Source organism: Meles meles, chromosome 3 (assembly GCF_922984935.1).
Source record: "Meles meles chromosome 3, mMelMel3.1 paternal haplotype, whole genome shotgun sequence".
Taxonomy (NCBI): Eukaryota; Metazoa; Chordata; class Mammalia; order Carnivora; family Mustelidae; genus Meles; species Meles meles.
The window spans coordinates 113,267,935-113,286,717 of record NC_060068.1 but is presented as its reverse complement, the minus strand read 5'-3'; the positions used below and the strand labels follow the sequence as shown (position 1 = coordinate 113,286,717).

At 40.9% G+C, this 18,783-nt stretch overlaps 2 protein-coding genes across 4 annotated transcripts in view; both read right to left on the bottom strand.

Moving 5' to 3' along the window:
• FNIP1 (folliculin interacting protein 1) overlaps positions 1-3,412 on the bottom strand; it is a 156,346-nt gene extending 152,934 nt beyond the window's left edge. For both annotated transcript variants that reach the window (XM_046000279.1, XM_046000280.1), the window contains exon 1: positions 3,256-3,412. In XM_046000279.1, the coding sequence (XP_045856235.1) occupies positions 3,256-3,347 (92 nt within the window). In that variant the 5' untranslated portion in view covers positions 3,348-3,412. The remainder of the gene's footprint in view (positions 1-3,255) is intronic.
• A 10,436-nt stretch (positions 3,413-13,848) lies between these two features.
• MEIKIN (meiotic kinetochore factor) overlaps positions 13,849-18,783 on the bottom strand; it is a 91,706-nt gene continuing 86,771 nt past the window's right edge. For both annotated transcript variants that reach the window (XM_046000446.1, XM_046000447.1), the window contains one exon: positions 13,849-14,126. In XM_046000446.1, the coding sequence (XP_045856402.1) occupies positions 14,095-14,126 (32 nt within the window). In that variant the 3' untranslated portion in view covers positions 13,849-14,094. The remainder of the gene's footprint in view (positions 14,127-18,783) is intronic.

The following is an 18,783-nucleotide window of genomic DNA, read 5'->3' as shown; positions in this document are numbered from 1 at the left end:
AGGAACAGACTCTTAGATGCTGAGCTATGGGTTAGTTGCCAAAGGCTATGTCCAAGTCAGATTCACCAACTTAAACTAAGTATACCAAAACAAAACCAAAAAAGGTTTCTAGAAAGGAAAGCATGGTATACTGGAATGAAATTTTAATCTACTCTAAAACCTGAGTTGCATCATTTGTTATTAGGGAAATGCAAATTAAAACCACAATAAGGGGTGTGCCTGGATAGCTCAGTGGGTTAAGCAATGGACTCTTGGTTTCGGCTCAGGTCCAGATCTTGGTGTCATGAGATCAAGCCCCATATTGGGCTCTGTGCTCAGGAAGGAATCTGCTTGGGATTCTCTCTCCCTCTCCGTCTGCCCCTCCCAGCTTGTGCACGCTCCTTCTCTCTAAAATAAATAAATAAATCTTAAAAACACACACACAAGATCAACAAGATTCCACAATATCCACGAGAATGGCTATAATCAAGAAGTCTCAAAATGGTCAACGTGGTAAACGTTGTTAGGTGTTTTTCACAATATAAAAAAATCTTAATTAAAAAAAACAGATTAACAGATACCAGGTATTGTAGAGGACATGGAACAATCATAACCTTCACACACTGCTCATGGTACAACTACTTCAGAAAAGTTGGGCAATTTTTTTGGAAGTATATACTTAGCATATGACCCAGTAATCCCACTCCTTGATAACCATCCAAGAGAAATGAAGCATATGTCTGCATAAAGATGTGCATACAAATGTTCATAGCAGCATTGTTCTTCACAGCCCAAATCTGAGAACAACCCAAAGGTCTACCAACTGGTAGCAAATGGATAAAGAAATTGTAGTATACCCATACAATGGAATACTACTCAGCAATAAAACTGAAGAAACTGATAAGTGCAACTGAGATAAATCCCAAAAGTCATCACTATGAGTTAAAATAAGCCAGACAGAAAAGACTATAAACATGATCACATTTATAGGAAATTCTAGAAAAGTCAAAACTTCACTCATTACAGCAGATCACTGACTGCCCTGAATGAGGATGGGTTAAGAACTGACTACAGTTGGAATGGGATGGAAGTGTTCTATAACTTCACTGGGGTGATGTGCAAAACTGTAAACATGTAACAAAATTCAAAGAACTGTGCACTCAGAACGGCTTAATTTTACTGTATGTTAATTATAGTTCAATGAAGTTGTTTAAAAAAGTTACAAGGATGCCTAGGTGGCTCAATTCCTTAAACACCTGCCTTCAGCTCAGGTCATGATCCCAGGGTCCTGGAATTTAGTCCTGCACCGGCTGCTTGTACAGCAGGAAGCCTGCTTCTCCCTCTGCCTGCCACTCCCCCTGCTTGTGTTCTCTCTCTCTCTCTGACAAATAAATTCTTAAAAAAAGAAAAAACTTACCTGGGTTACCTAGATCTTCAAGTTACCACCTGTGTGAGGCTAACCAGTTTTCATTTTCTCACATGTACACTTGCACATTTTATTTTTTAAAGCAATCACTTCTAAATCATACCGCACTTACTGGGCTTATACATAATTCTTACTTCCATTGGAAAAAGGATCATATAGTTATCTATACTTTCTCTCTCTCACAAGGTTGTTGTGAAATATCACATGAGATAACTAATGAGAAAGTGCTTAGGCAACTCTAGTGTTACACAACTATATAGTAGGCTTTACGTTTTTTAAAAACAGACATGAAAATATTTTTTCATATGTGTGACTTCAGACCCTTGGAAACTTGAGTACCCTAAAGTCAATCTTTGCCCAGAAATAGAAAGCCTAATCAAGTGTCACATTTTTAATATCCTCAATCTGCTTTGTACTGCCTCTTGATTTACTGGCTGTCTCAATGCAGTATTATCCAGACTACTTTTTTTTTTTTTTTTTTTTTTTTTTCAAAAAAAAAAAATCAGTGAAGAAGTGTTTTTAAAAATTCATTAGATGAGTATGGCCTGACATTTATTTCCCAGTGGAAAAGACCCAAATCTAGAAAACTGTTTCATTAAACACTTTTCCAAGATGTCCACATTGTGATTTTTCTTCCTCTAAAAGTTAGTTCTTTCCATTTAGTACGACAATTCCACACGTATTACTGAGTGTTTAGTAATGTGACCTCCATTACCAAGAGAGGGTGAATAATTTTAAGGATATGAAAACCTGTTACCAGTGTGGTACAGTCATTTCAAACTTTTGCCTGTTGCAATTTTAACAGACTCTCATTTTTTCCTACTACTACTGAACAACTGGGCTCTCTGCTGTCCTACCAGGTTTGAGTGATATGTGACATTTAGCCTAGTTATACTTAACAAGTTTCCACACCGCAACAAGTATGAAGGCTATGTGAAACACACAATCTCTACTTCAAATGTGGTTTGGCGAAACCACATGAATTCAATTTTACCTTGAATTTATGATTCTACTACACTGTCTTACAATTCTAGTAAGTTTTTCTACCAGCAACAGGTACTGCAAGCAAAAATTAATAAAGCCTTTACTACCACAAAATATTTCGCTATCGTTTTCCATTTTTAAAGACACCTTTCTGGTAACAGTTGTAAAAGGATGATTCTATGGTCAATTCTAACACCGTGCTTCCTCTGATTCGTTCCTGTTCCAGTCTAGTCAGTAGTAACCATAACCTCTTAGGTTTCACCTTTCTCCTTCCATAACAATAAGACCGCTCGTTCCGGTAACTGCACACCTCCAATATTAGTTTCCAAGAAACTAGAAAGAACGGCACCTTGCCTACTCGTTCCTCCAGCTCTCTACCTTCAGAAGGTTGCACAAAACGTGCAGCTCTGCCCCACAACAGCAAGCAGGCTGGAATGAAGCACCCAGAGAGCGACGGGCCTCGGGTAGGAGGGGATAACTTCTGGGCCCCGAGGACTGCGGCTGAGGTCTAGCCCAGCCCGCTCCCAACTCTACTCTCTGCCAGAAAAGAGTGTGGACCCTACGCTCAAGCCGCGGTGCTCGGTGGGGAAGGCACAGCCGCGTGTGGCAGCCGGGCAGGACGTAAACAAACCGGCCAGGAGGAGGGGGAAGGGGCAAGTGCTGGGATGGGGGTGGTGAGCCGAAGAGGACCTCCCTCCAACCTCCAGCTCAGTTCCGCAGCTGCCCAGCCGCTCCCCACCGGGGCCTAGGTCCCAATCCCCGCGCGGCTCGGCCGCGCGGGTAGGAATGCCAAAGGCCCCTGCACATCTGGAGCCCGGAGCCCACAAGGCCATCGGCTCGGCTCCCCCCGACCCGCAGCGCCCTACCTGAACGCGCAATCTGAGTCCCGCGCGTCCCGACCGGGCGCGCCCAGCCCGCTCCTCTTGCTGAAGAGCTTCTGGAACAGTGTAGGAGCCATGCTGACCACCGCCAAACCAGGGTCGCTCCTTAGGGCGCTCGCTAGGCCCCCGCTCCTACAGCCGCCCCGCCACCCCCATGAGCGCCTCAGTCATATGACAGAAATTAGTCACTTCAAACGGCCACGGCGCGCGGGGCGGGGCTCGAGGCAAGGCCGGCGTCCATTGGCTGGCGATGAGCCGCATCACGTGGCGCCGCGCGGAGCGGAGGGGGGGTAAGGCGGAGGCGTAGGGCGGAGCTGGCCCCCATAGGCTGACTAGTGGATTCCCTCACGTGGCAGCTCACGGGGCGTGGTGTGCTAGGAAAGGAGGGGAGGGACGGGGAGTGGGGCTGCCTGGGGAAGAAGAGGGGGAACGCGCTCTGATCGGGGTTGCTGTGCGTGACGTTGTCGGCTGCTCTCAGAGGCTACTGTGGGGTGGTGCGGGAACAAGGCCCGGTACTTTGGAATCCAGAAGGCTTCCTCTTCCGGCAGCCACGACAGAGATGCTTAGAGCTCCAGGGCTGCCGACCCTCGCCCGCCATCCTCTCCTCAGCCTCCGAGGTTTCGCACCTCCGTCGCGCTCCTGGCCGGTGCAGCGGACCTCTGAGCAGAGAAGGCGCGCGACCTAGGCTGGACTTTGAGTGCGGGGGCCACAGGCCTGCCAGTGCAGGGCCGCGAGGGGTGTGGGCTCAGAGTTTGGCGGCTGGTGGCTGGTGGAGAGCCCTGCCCAGACACCCGCCACACCTCTGACCTCCAGCAGAAAGGGCGTCGGCCAGGATCTTCGGGCGGGCAGCCGCTTTCAGCGTTTCTCACTACCCTAACGAAAGGATTTAAGCTCTATCTTAACGCCTAGGTAGGCAGGGAAAGGGGAGTTCCACGGTGGAACTATAAACAAATGGATTTGATACGAGAAAAAGCGCCTTACAAAGGGGGGGAAGAAAGAACATTGCTCAAAAATGACCTTACACTCTTTTTAAACCCAGGACGCCAAATTTTATCAGAGTTCAGATCAAAGTGGTCTTGCAAATTTTCTGCACTATTTATTAACCCACTCCCCTCCAGAATTAGGAGTTTTGTACTATAGGATAAAATTCTCCGGTAAATATGGATGTCAAGAAATAACTGGTATGTGGTTTTAAGGATAGATTTTTTAAGAAACTTTTTTTTTTAATTTTTTTTTTATAATTTTTTTTTTAAGATTTTATTTATTTATTTGACAGAGAGAGACCACAAGCAGACAGAGAGGCAGGCAGAGAGAGAGAGAGGGAAGCAGGCTCGCCGCCGAGCAGAGAGCCCGATGTGGGACTCGATCCCAGGACCCTGAGATCATGACCTGAGCCGAAGGCAGCGGCTTAACCCACTGAGCCACCCAGGCGCCCTTTAAGAAACTTTTGAATATTTCATTTAATTAAGCAGACAAATCAATGTATTTTCCTTGAGTGGCTATCAGCTCCCACTAATTTGCAGCTAGAGTTTAAACTATAAAATAAGTGGCCGTATTTATTTGTTTGAGAGGAGAAAGAGTACCAGTAGGTAGGAGGGGCAAAGGGAGAGGGAGAAGCAGACTGCCTGCTGAGCTGGGAGCCCAATGAGGCTTAATCCTAGGACCCTGAGATCAGGACCTGAGCCACCCACATGCCTTAAGAAATTAATTTATTAATTCCACAAGTGCTTAAGTGCCCTTGGTCCAGGTACTGAAGATCCAAAGTAAACACAAAGACAAAGCTAACTTTCTATATAAGGAGATAGTAAATAACTAAACAAGGTAATGAGAGCTAAGCAATGAAATGAGGGAGTGGGGAAGGTCTCTGTGACAAGGTGACATTTGAGGTTCTCGGGTTTAAGATTCATAACTTCACTGCACATTGTCCAAGCTCCAAAACTTATGGGGCAATACAGATTCAAAACAGCAGGACTATGCCCTGTGTAAAGATAATCCTCTGATTCTGACACCAAACAAGGAAAGATTTTTAATAAGGCAAAATGAATTACATATACAGTTGACCTTTGGACAAGATGGGGGCAAGGAGCCCCAACCCCTGCAACTCAAAAATCCAAGTATAACTTAGCCTCCCCCAAAATTTAACTACTTAAAGCCTACAGTTGACCAGAAGCCTTATTGATAACATAAACAGTTAACACAAAGCATGTATTATATAAGCATGTATTACATAATGTATTCTTTTTTTTTTTTTTTTAAGATTTTACTTATTTATTTGACACAGAGAGATCACAAGTAGGCAGAGAGGCAGGCAGAGAGAGAGAGGAGGAAGCAGGGTCCCTGTGGAGCAGAGAGCCTGATGCGGGGCTCGATCCCAGGACCCTGAGATCATGACCTGAGCCGAAGGCAGCAGCTTAATCCACTGAGCCACCCAGGCGCCCCTACATAATGTATTCTTATGACAAAGTAAGCTAGCGAAAAGAAAATATTAAAATCATAACGGAAATACATTTATAGTACCAAGCTGTAAAAATCTATATATAAGAGAATCTACACAGTTCAAACTATTTCCCACCCACCTACCCCAAAAGATGTGAACATGGAATAAAATTTTTGTTAACAAAAAATGAAGCCAATGTAATTTTTTAAAGTGTGAATATGCACATCCTATAAGTTAATTAATCAATCATTTGGGAATGTTTTATTTTGCCTTTATACTAGCAAGTTACACTAAATGATTTCAAGTGGAAACAGTTTTAAGCCTATATATACAGAACCCTTGACACTGAGAACTCATGGCTGGTTCATGGCTGGCACAGAGAAGAGTGTTTCCTTGTCCCCTCAGAAGTAAGTTTCTAAAAACAATAACCTTGTATGCTTTCATCTTGGGAAAAAGTTACTTCATGGGATAATTATAGATATTAATAGTAAGGGAAAGAACATTACTGCTTGCATAAGAGATACTTTGTTTTACTATTCTCTAATCATATAATTTCATTTCTATAGTTTCATTTAGCCTTATGTTTGAAAGGTACAGAAAAACTAGCTATCATTCATCACATTTCCTTTATGTTGCAGGGTAATATTCAAATTACAGAATAAGAAAGCACTAATATGATACAAGTTTGTTATAAAAGAAGACAAGTTACTTAATTATGCAGACTACACTGAAAATAATTTCCAATAATATAAAAGACAAGGGCACTTTCTTCTGGTTACAGATACAGAGAAAGGTGGCAATAAAATTAGAATCTTGCTCTCTCAAGCACATGCTAATAAGCATGCCTCAATTGCGCTAAATTTTCCTAAAACAAGTTAAGTTTTCACTGTCACAAAACAAGACATTCAGAATCTAGATCATCAAAATTGCCTGAAGGACTCAGGGTACCTCATTGGTTTTTTGTTGTTATTGTTTTGTTTTGTTTAAGATTTTTAATTTTTTGAGAGAGAGAGAGAGTGTGTGTGTGTGTGTGTGTGTGTGTGTGCATGAGCAGGGGGAGGGGCAGACGGAGAGGGAGAAGCAGACTCCCTGCTGAGCATAGAGCCTGATGTGGGACTTGTTCTGGGGATACTGAGATCATGATCTGAGCCAAAGGCAGACACTTAACCAACTGAGCCACCCAGGCACTCCAGTACCTCAGTTTTAAAAACTCTTAAACCAATTGATGGTTTACTGCTGTATGATAAAGGAACGGCAGTAGTTTGAGACACCAGAAAACCTAAACATTCATTTATTCAATCAAATATTTCTTGAGGTCTCTAAGGTCTCAGACTCTGCTATAGGAACTGAGGACATTAGTGCTAAACACAGAAGTCCCTACTCTTGGGAACTTAGTTCTCAGTGGAAACAGGCAAAATAAACAAGATGTTTGCAAGCTATGCTAGGAGCTAGGAACAAAATAGTTGATAGCAAGCATCTGGAGAAGGCCAGATTTACACAGGGTGGTCAGGACAGCCTTCTCCAAAGGTGTGGGATTTAAATTGAGGTCTAAACAATGAAAAGGAACTGGCAGTGGGAAGAAGGTGACAAAGAACATTCTGGCAAAGAGAAGAAAAATTACAAAGGCTCTGAGGCAGAAATGGGTTTGACTTGTTTGAAGAAAAAAGAGGCCAGAAGAGCTGAGTATACTCTGGGAAGAAGAAGATGTTTGAGAGGCGGTTACAAAGACATAGGGAGCATTATGTACCACATTATGTAGGTACCTTGTAAATCATGGCAGAGAGATTAGATTAAATGTGATGGGAGCTACTGTAGGAATTTAAAACAGGAAAATGACATGCTCCAATTAATGACTCTAGAAGATTACTCTGGCTGCTTTGAGGAGAACGTATTATAAAAGATTAAGAATGAAAGCAGAGAAAGTGTATAGGAGGCTACTGTGCGTTTTCAGTGGAAGTGGAAGATGACTAACTGGAGTTATTCTGGAGATACAGCCAACAGGAATGAAGGGACACCTGGGTGGCTCAGTGGGTTAAAGCCTCTGTCTTCAGCTCAGGTCATGATCCTGGGATCATGGTCAATGGGCTCGAGGCCCGCATTGGGCTCTCTGCTCAGCAGGGATCCTGCTTCCCCCACCCCCACCCCCCGTCTGCCTCTCTGCCTACTTGTGATCTCTGTCTGTCAAATAAATAAATAAATTTTTAAAATAATGGAATGGAGGAGTTTACCTAGGGAGAATGTATATGTGGAGAAGGGGGTCCAGAACAACACTATAGGTCTTGAAGAAAAAGATCCAGCAAAGAATCAAGAGAGAAGAAAATGTGCCCAGCCTGGGTGGCTCAGTGGTTTAAGCCGCTGCCTTCGGCTCAGGTCATGATCTCAGGGTCCTGGGATCGAGTTCCGCATCGTGCTCTCTGCTTGGCGGGGAGCCTGCTTCCCTCTCACGCTCTCTGCCTGCCTCTTTGCCTACTTGTGATCTCTCTCTGTCAAATAAATAAATAAAAAATCTTAAAAAAAAAAATATGCCCAAAAGGAGGAAAGGATCAACTGTGTTGAATGTCACTGAAAATTTAAGTGTCCGTTAGATTTCTCAGCGTGGACATCTTGACAAGAGTAGTTTCAGTGGACTCATGAGAGCAAAAACCTGAATGGAATGTGTTCAAAAAAATAAAGGGTAGAAAGGAAGTGGTAAAGCAAATATAAACAATTCCTCTGTTTTACTGAGGTAGGGAGCAGAGAAATGAGGAGTGAGAGGAGATAGGAAGAAGGAAAATTGTTTTTCTTTTTTCAAAACAGAAGATATTAGAGAATTTTGTATTCTAATGGAAACAATCAAAAGGAGATAATGGGGCACCTGGGTGGCTCAGTCGATTAAGTGTCAACTCTTGATTTCAGCTCAGCTCATAACCTCAGAGTTGTGAGATCAAGCTCCACGTGGCTGTCCATGCTCAGCAAGGAGTCTGCTTAAGATTCTTTCCCTCTCCGGCGCCTGGGTGGCTCAGTGGGTTAAGCCTCTGCCTTCGCCTCAGGTCATGATCTCAGGGTCCTGGGATCGAGCCCTACATCGGGCTCTCTGCTCAGCAGGGAGCCTGCTTCCCCCTCTCTCTCTGCCTGCCTCTCTGCCTACTTGTGATCTCTCTCTCTCTCTCTCTGTCAAATAAATAAAAAAATCTAAAAAAAAAAAAAATTCTTTCCCTCTCCTTCTCTCTCCCCCTCTGTTCCTCCCCCCACTTGTGCTCTCTCTCTCTAAAACTAATTAATTAATTTTAAAAATCTTTTAAAAAAGAGAGAGAGATGGTGACGTCAAGCACCTACTATGTTCCAGGTGCTCAGAGTACAGTAACAAATAAGACAGGTAGAGTCCTTGCCCTTAAGAAACCAACAAGTAAACAAAGAGTTATTGCATATTGTGATAAATGCTTTTAAGGAATCAAACTTTTACCTTCAGTATAAAATAAATTGGTTTGAAATTTGCAGGATTCTATTAGACATATACAAAAGAAGTTCCTTTATATAATGACACATTTCTATGACATTTTTTCAACAAATATTTTTCAGATACTTAAGATATTCAATGTGTCTAGCAACTGTGCTAGGACTGAAAATACACTAATAAACAAGATATAGTTATTATACTTGAAGAACTTACAGTGTAGTAGGAAAAAAAGAATTCGACAGGCAATTTTAGTTCACTGTGACAAATGCTATGAAGTGGCCAAGTACAGGCTGCCATGGGGATACAAAGAAAGACAATTAGCCTTCTGGAGGAATTAAGGAGAATTTTCTGAAGAAAGGAATGAATAGGGATTAAAAATAAAAAGAGAAGCTAAAGAAAGGAGGATGTGGGCAGGAGAGTTGTGTTTCGGGCAGATGGAGGAGCACGTGCAAGGCTGAGGGCATGACAAAATATAAAAATTCAGTGACCTATAATGTAATCTAGTGGTAACACTGAACTAGATTAAGAAAAATATGTAAAATAAATTTAAAAGATCATACTTTATTCAGAACACTTTGGAAAGCTACTGAGGGATTTTTTAGCAGAAAACATGATCAGATGAACATTTTACAAAGTGCCTTCTGGGTGCATTGTGGAAAAATTAACTATAGGGTACCAAAATAAAGGTTGAGAATCTAGTGGGAAGACTGGTACACAAAACCAAGATAATGCTGGCATGAACTTAGAGAAAGGCCATAGGAATGGAGGGGAATAGAAAATACTGAGAGCTATTTAGAATTCAGGACCAAGTTCATGAATGACTGCCTGTGAGAAAATAAGAGAAAGGGAGGAGTCACAGATGATATCCAAATTTCTGGCTCAACTTACATGGATGAATTAAGACACTGAAACAGAAAATAGAAGAACTGCTTTAAGGGAGAAAATAACTTCAGGCTGGGATATGCTGAATACAGATATCATAAGAACCCATGGTGTAATGAAAAACAAGCATTTGGATATAGAGATCTAGAAGTCTGGGCAGGTCTTAGTTGAGTTCACCAGTCAGGATGCTCTATCTTACACATGATAGAAAAACCAAACTAAACTAGCATAGTTTTAAAAAGAAACTGATTATCAGAACCAGACCTAACGTAGATGGAAAGTTCAGGCACAGATGCATCCAGGGACAGCAACAATGATATCAAGAATCCAGTTTCTATATCAAAGCTCTAATTTCTCTGTTTGAACTCCATTCCCAGGCCTCCATTTGTGGACACAGGTGGCTGCCAGCAGCTTTCCTTTCAGGTAAAATCCATTCAGGTAAAAATCCAAGAGAATAAAGAAAATATCTATATTCCAGCATTCCCAGAAAAAAAAAACAACACTTGAGTTTTAATACCAGTAGAATCGTTAGGCCTTGGCCCCCCACTAGTGATCCAATCATTATGCCAGAGTTGGGAGAGCTATGTTAATTTATGTAAACCATTAATGGCCCACCCCTGGAACTAAGGATGGGATCAATCCCATCTAAACCATATGGCTTGGAAATTCAAAACCCAGTTAGCATGGCGGTAGAGGGGAAATGAAACACAATAATGAACAAGTGTAGTTCTTTCACTCAAGAACCTTACAGTTAGGAAGAAAAAAACAGAATTCGACTGGAAATTAACTATAATTATTATTGTAATTATTATTATTAACATTATGATAAATACTATGAAAATACTATGATGTGGGCAAGTACAGAATGTTGTGATAATACAAGGAAAGACAACTAATCCTTTGGGGGACAGATGCAGAGATAATCACTACGTATGTCCACTTATATGTATCCATGGCAGTTATAAAGATTTGGGGTCAACTGCACACAGATGGTACTTGAAATCAGAGTTAGATGAGATTACCCAAGGAGATGAGGTAACATGAGAAGAAGCCCTAGAAGAGAACCCCAGGAAGCACCAAAATTAAAGGTTGGACAGAGGAAAATGAGTCTTCAGAAGAAATAGAAGAGAAAGAGCTGGAGATTGGATGAAAGCCTGGAGAGTAACGTTTCCAAGAGATCATTCCTTACTGGAGGCTTTCAAGAATAGAGCACTAGTCTACAATATCATTAACTGGGAGAGAGAGGTTGGGTAAGATGAGAACTGAAAAATACCCCTTAGATTAGCATCAGAGAGATAGCTAGTAACCTTGAGGGGTGCAGTGTCAGTGGAGAACCAGAGCTGAACCCATACTCTGTGTGTGTTGGGCTCAGGGGGAAGAGGAGGAAGGGCTGAGGAGTGAGGGACTGGTGCAAAGGTAGACAGCACTCTTTTTAGGAAATCTGGGTGTAAAAGGGTGAAGCATGGGTATATAGAAGAACATATGGAGTCAAGGAAGGATTTAAGATGTAAGATGGGTCAACATTTTAAAATACAGTTTAGAAAGCAATATTACATTAGAAAAGTTATAGATAACTTTTATCTGTAAAGTCTGGGTATTATGCCTTTCATATAAACACAATATAAGATGAAGAGGCTATTCACAACTGAACAAACCATGATAAATTATACCCTGGAGAGGTGAAAAAACATTCCAGTTAAAAATTTTTAAATATGGGACACCTGGGTGGCTCAGTCAATTAAGCCACACTACCTTCAGGTCAGGTCATGATCCCAGGGCCCTGGGATCAAGTCCCAAATCGGGCTCCTTGCTCGGTGGGGATCCCGCTTCTCTCTCTGCCTCTGCCTGCCACTCTGCTGCATGTGCGCTCTCTCTCTCTCTCTCTGACAAATAAAATAAATAAATAAATAAAAATGTAAAAAAAAAATTTTTTAATGTAAATGACATTACATCTGCCCCTTCATGCATTTTCAACTGGATTTGGGTACTTATGACCTGAGATTTTTTTTTCATGAAGTATAATTTGAAAATTTTAAATGCTTAAAAATTATTATTAATTAGTTATATATTGAAGTAAAGAGGTCAGGTCTAGTGTTAACTAGTTTTAGATCACAGACTACTTTGAAAATGTGATTAAAATCTATGGACGCCCTCTCTCCAGAAGGGAAGAACTCTTTCTGACGCTCTTCTAGGGAGATTCACTGAAAGAACTGAGGCCTACCGACAGATACAAAGTTAAGAGTACAACCTTCTTGCGGGATTTGCCAACAGTAATACTTCCTTCTCCAGCCCTCTAGATATCCATCAAGTTTATTCTACTTACCTTCCTTTTAATCATAATAGAAGTCATACCCTCCCCCACTAAGGCTCTTGAATGCCAGTTGTAAATCCTTTTCCCCTCCCATTTTCCCCTATGCTCTAACTGATAAAACAAAAAAACCGGGCTTAAAATACTTTTGCTTACAAATCCAGGCTCTGTCACTTTCCAAATCATGTCAGCCTCATCTAAGTATATACCTCTTTCTGAGCTAGCTCTATTTTCTTTATCAGCAATATGAAATAAGTGTTTATTTCCTCCAGCCCCACTAAGCCCACCCTAGGAATCAGGTGTCATTCTTTCTCACAGGAACCCACCACCTGATTAGAAACTACCAAGTAATTTGTCCTCTTGCTTCCCACTTGGATGATAAACTCCTTGAAAGTAGGGAATAAGCCTTCTATTTCATTTCTTCTTCCCCACATTGCTTGTCACATTTCTGCTTTTATAACCATCCCAAGAGTTTCTTTATTGGTTGAGTACTGATTTAAAATCCAGATCTAAATTGGGTTTTAGCCTCCATCTTTAATGGTCTCTTCTACATTTCCTAACAACTTTCCTGTATTTCACCTCCAAATGAGAGTGTGAAATAGAAATCACAAACAGCTTTGTTAGTGGATTAAGGCCTTGTCAAATAATTCATAAGAATATCTTCAGGGGTGCCTGGGTGGTTCAGTGGGTTAAAGCCCCTGCCTTCAGCTCAGGTCATGATCCCAGGGTCCTGGGATCAAGCCCAGCATTGGCGGCATCATCATCATCATCATCATCATCATCATCATCAGCGGGAGCCTTCTCCACCCCCCCGCCCCACCCCCACCTGCCTTTCTGCCTACTTGTGATCTCTGTCTGTCAAATAAATTTTTAAAATCTTAAAAAAAAAAAAAAAGAATATTTTCATGGAACTCCTCTAAAAATGAATGCTATGTAGTTTACAAAATCTCACATGAATTCATTGATTTTAGAATTTTCTTTCTTACTGAAGCAGCTTTGAAAATTTGACTCTTACTTTTATGTATAACATTAGTAAACCATCAAGAGTTAAAATTTCACCAACAGTTATATAATTATACTATGTTCACTGACAACAGGACTGCTGTTTTTAGGAAGAGCAGTATAGAGACACCACAACAAATAATATCTCACATGAATAAACACATAAAATCTTACAGATAGTATTAGCTAAATGTTTGAGGATGAGGTAATATATCAAAAACTTAGTGTATGATTGATTGTACATATTATACATTCCCTGCTTCAACAAAGTTGAGTATAGAGTTTCTTTCAGTCAGACCTGGAATTAGGTCTCTCACTCATGTGGTTTCAATTAAGTTCTGTTAAAAATAGCTCGTAATATAAGCATTTTCATTTTTAGTGCTTCAAATTTACTGCTTTTAATCCATATAGAGGACAAATTCTGGGGGAAAAAAACAAAGGGAGTTACACAGTAGCCTGGTACTTTGCTCTTTATAAATAGCTGAAATCATTTGTTTAGGTACAGTCTTTTAATATAAGCTATTTGTTATTTTACAATACAAATACATATATTTAAGAGATATACATAAGAGTGTTTCTTTACTGATTAAAAGTAAATTATAAGAATCTCAGTAGAATTTCATCACCAGTATATATCACATATAATTAGAGAATTTTGATTTTTGAATTATATATAATTTCAGGCAGACATTCTGCTTTATGGACGTTGACTTCACATTCATGTATATCTTCAAAGTGGTGACAATTCGGCCACGGCTGCTACATTCTGCCATTTGTTTTTATTATAATATCTGGAGAAAAATATAAAACAATAGATTATTTCATATACATCATAAGAAGGTGACCAATAATTATTAATAACCAATCCTTCGGGGCAAAAACTCTTGACACAGAGCACCTGGGTGGCTCAGTGGGTTAAAGCCTCTGCCTTCAGCTCAGGTCATGATCCCAGGGTCCTGGGATTGAGCCCCACATCAGGCTCTCTGCTCTATGGGGAGCCTGCTTCCTCCTCTCTCTCTGCCTACTTGTGATCTCTGTCAAATAAATAAGTAAAATCTTAAAAACAACAACAACAAAAAACAACTCTTGACACCCAGCCAATCTAGTTTCATCCTGTCAAGCCTTAGGAAATAAATCCAGAAGCCATAAAAAATAATTTTAAAAAGGAATAGCTGGCTCATTCCTTCCTAGACAGGCTGAGGATACCTCTTTGGAGACAGAAAAAGACCTGCTCAATAAGATTCCAATGAGAAGCCCAGCAAAGATGGTCATCAGTAGCCATCACAAGGCCTCTAACTCCAGCTGTGTAACCTGGAGGAGTTGATCCAGTTGTGCTTCTCATCCTCATCCACCACCCATGAAAAAGCCCCTCACATTTTCCTGCCCACCCTTCCTTTATATTCTACTACTCTTTGCTGTGGCTAAATCCAGGTTCTTTCTAGTCAGGATTCTGGGGGATTTTCCTTCTACATCTGATACCAGGAGATCCCGAATGGAGCCAGTTTTACCTATTCTCACTGCCACTTTCACACTATAACATACATCACCCCTGACCTTTATCAGTGATTCTCAAATTCTGTTGTACCTATATACAGGCCACATTTCATACCAATTAGATTAGAATCTCAGGACAAGGGATTCAAATATCCAGGGAAGTATGATATGTAGATAAGTTTGAACACCAGAGACCTCTATCTTCACTGTTCAAACTGTGGTCCATAGACCAGTAATTTCATCCTCATGTAAAAGTTCATTAGAAATGTAGAATCTTGGGCGCCTGGGTGGCTCAGTGGGTTAAGCCTCTGCCCTCAGCTCAGGTCATGATCTCAGGGTCCTGGGATCCCTGCATCGGGCTCTCTGCTAGGCAGGAAGCCTGCTTCCTCCTCTCTCTCTCTCTCTCTCTCTCTGCCTGCCTCTCTGCTTATTTGTGATCTCTCTCTGTCAAATAAATAAAATCTTAAAAAAAAAAAAAAAGAAAGAAATAAAGAAATGTAGAATCTTGAGATGCCTGGGTGGCTCAGTGGATTAAGCGTCTGCCTTCAGCTCAGGTCATGATCCCAGGGTTCTGGGATGGAGTCCCCACATTGGGCTCTGTGACCAGTGAGGAGCCTGCTTCTTCCTCTGCCTGCTGTTCCCCCTGCTTGTGCACGCTCTCTCTCTAACAAATTAAATAAAATCTTTTAAAAAAAGTAAAATCTGGGACGCCTGGGTGGCTCAGTTGGTTAAGCAGCTGCTTTCGGCTCAGGTCATCATCCCAGTGTCCTGGGATCGAGTCCCACATGGGGCTCCTTCCTCAGCGGGGAGCCTGCTTCTCCCTGACTCTGCCTGCCACTCTGTCTGCCTGTGGTCCCTCTCTCCCTCTCTCTCTCTGACAAATAAATAAATAAAATCTTAAAAAAAAAAAAAGTAAAATCTTGGGCTCCATTCCAGATCTAATAAATCAAAATCTCCACTTTAACAAGATCTACAAGCAATTCGCCAGTACATTAAAATGTGCTGCCTGTTCTACCCTCTACTCCTCCCTATTGTTTTCTTTACTGACCTCAGACACTATCTGCTCATTTATTAAATGCTTTGAAAACTGGGCCACAGTAATCAAGGCCATACCAATTTGTAGTAACTTCCCAAGTGGGTAATCAGCACACCCACTACCTAGTTTTACCTACCTTTAACCAGGCTTCATACATTTCCAAGGACAGACAGCACCTATAACACATCATCCCTGAAACTTTACAATACTGGATACCTGGGAGTCATCCTAACCGTCCTTTTCTCTCAGCAACCTGTACCAGTACCTTATCAGTCATTAAGCCCTGGCAATTATGCCAATACACATTTTTAGTTTAGACTGTTTCTCAAACTCCAGTAGTACTGAGTCAGATCGCTGAACCAATGACCCGGGAATATGCATTATTTATAAATTATTTATAAATTACTTAGGTGTTTCTGAGCTCAGATCCTCATTTTCTCAACTCTGTTCTTCAGGACTTTTGTAAAACTCCCACCCGATCCTTCTACTTCCCAGCTCACTTTTTTTCCAAGTCATTCCCACAAGAATGAACTAATTAAAAAGCAATTTGACCATGAAGTAAAAGGTCAGTGTGACATAGGAGGCTCTCCACAATTTGTCCTCTGATTACTACTCAAGATTTCGTTCTCAGAGTCCAATATCCACTCCAGCCAAACATAACTACTTTCAGTTGGTTAACTACCCGAGGATACATTAAGCCTCTGTGCTTCAATTTATGCTGGCCTCTGCCTAGAAAGCCTATGCTCAGAATGTCTCTTAGGGCTTCAAAACATCCTTCAAATCAGCTCCCTATGTACCCCAACAAAGTCCCACATATACCTTTATGAAAGCACCTATGTCTCCACTGGACTTGTATTACCTTATCTGACTTCCTCCATGAGATTACAAATTTCATATAGACAACTATGTCTTTATTTCAATATTACTATCAACTAACTTCATATAAATATAACATCCAGATTCAATAAATATTTGCTGGATAAATGAACCAGTCAACTGCAGAACTTCATCTTTTTTTTTTTAAGATTTTTAAAAAAATTTATTTGACAGACAGAGATCACAAGAAGGCAGAGAGGCAGGCAGAGAGAGAGGAGGAAGCAGGCTCCCTGCTGAGCAGAGAGCCCGATGTGCGGCTCGATCCCAGGACCCCGGGATCATGACCTGAGCTGAAGGCAGAGGCTTTAACCCACTGAGCCACCCAGGCGCCCCAGAACTTCATCTTTTTTGACATCAAATCAACAGGCTTAAAAATCTCCATGATGTCAAACTAGTTTGATGTCTTTTTCCCCAAGATATGGTATGGCACCTCTATATTTGTACTAGATCGACATGTCTGTGTCAAAAGCTACACACAATTACCTGCTATATTCTTTATGTGAGATGGCACAACCAAATTTATCATCAAATACAATAACCACACAATATATTTTAGGCTTTTGCAATTTAGTACAAACAAAGGAATAATTTCCAAAGGGAAAAAGAAAAACATAGATAGTCTAGAGGAATTGACGTACTCTACAGAAATAAGTAATACTTATTGCATAATGAGTGATTATTATATTTCAGATGCTTTACATAAATTATGTCTAATCCTTGCAATAACTCTCTGAGCTAGGTACAATCATTATGCCAATTTTACAGATAGGAGGCTAAAAGTCAGAGGATTTAAGGAATTTACTCAGTGACAGAACTAGGTTTTGAACTTAGGGATTTTTTTTTAAGATTTTATTTATTTATTTGACAGATATCACAAGTGGTCAGAGAGGCGGGCAGAGAGAGAGAGAGAGGAGGAAGCAGGCTCCCTGCTGAGTAGAGATCATGATGCCATGCGGGGCCCAATCCCAGGACCCTGAGATCATGACCTGAGCCGAAGGCAGAGGCTTAACCCACTGAGCCACCCAGGCGCCCCAAACTTAGGGATGTCTTATTCTTAAGTGATATCTACTACCATCCCTAGGATACTCAAGTCCTTTTCCATCTCATTTGTCATATTTCTATGTGATACATCTGCATGCTCTTATCTAAAAACTCAAGTTTCTCAATAAAGATGTATGCATATCTAGTTAAAGGCTTTTATTGTACTACAAGCTTAAGATATTAGTCTATAACACATCATTTATCATGTCTTCTAAAGATCAAAATTGAAGAGAAATTGCAAAACCTTACTATAAGGATAGCTTCAAGTTTTGTCTGATTTTCCAAAATGTATTGTTAGCTAGGAAGTCTTCCAAAGCAAAGCTAAAATATCCCCTCTTTGATTCCTGCAGCACCTTCTTCCAATTTTATCATGTTATAGAGAAGATTATGAGATCTGTCTCATCACTAGTCTATAAGCCCTAGAGGGCTAAGGCTGTACTCTTACCCCCAGCTAATACTGCAGTGTGCAATACATGCTTATTAGCCAAATTAAAGTAATATTAGACATCTATTGCTCTAACAAATAGCAATGGTTTCCCAAGCATCTTCTTGAGGGGAAAAAAAAACCTCTTTAAATAGAATACAGAAGTCTGTACAAAGAGAGAGAAGTATAAAACAAAGAGAAGCAAAATGTCTCTGTATGGAGGAACTGAGAAACTCAGAGCCCTATCTACTCTACCCCTCCCAATGCCTTATTTGACAGCTACCCAGTCAAACTATTGCAAATTAAGAAAGTTAAGTTCTAATTCTGATTCTACCAGTAATTAGCTGGTGTATTCAGACAAATTACTTATTGATCTGACTGGGTCATTTTTATTATACATAAAGTGAGCAAAAGAGACTAGATCATTAAATGCCTCTCAAATGTTAGTGCTTCTTGGAATCACTCTGAGAATTCTTCAAATTGTAGATCCCTGTGCCATATCTCTAGAGAATACAAAATTTGCCAGGTCCGCAGTAATTCTGGTGTAGGTGGTTAGAGGACTACACATTGAGAAACC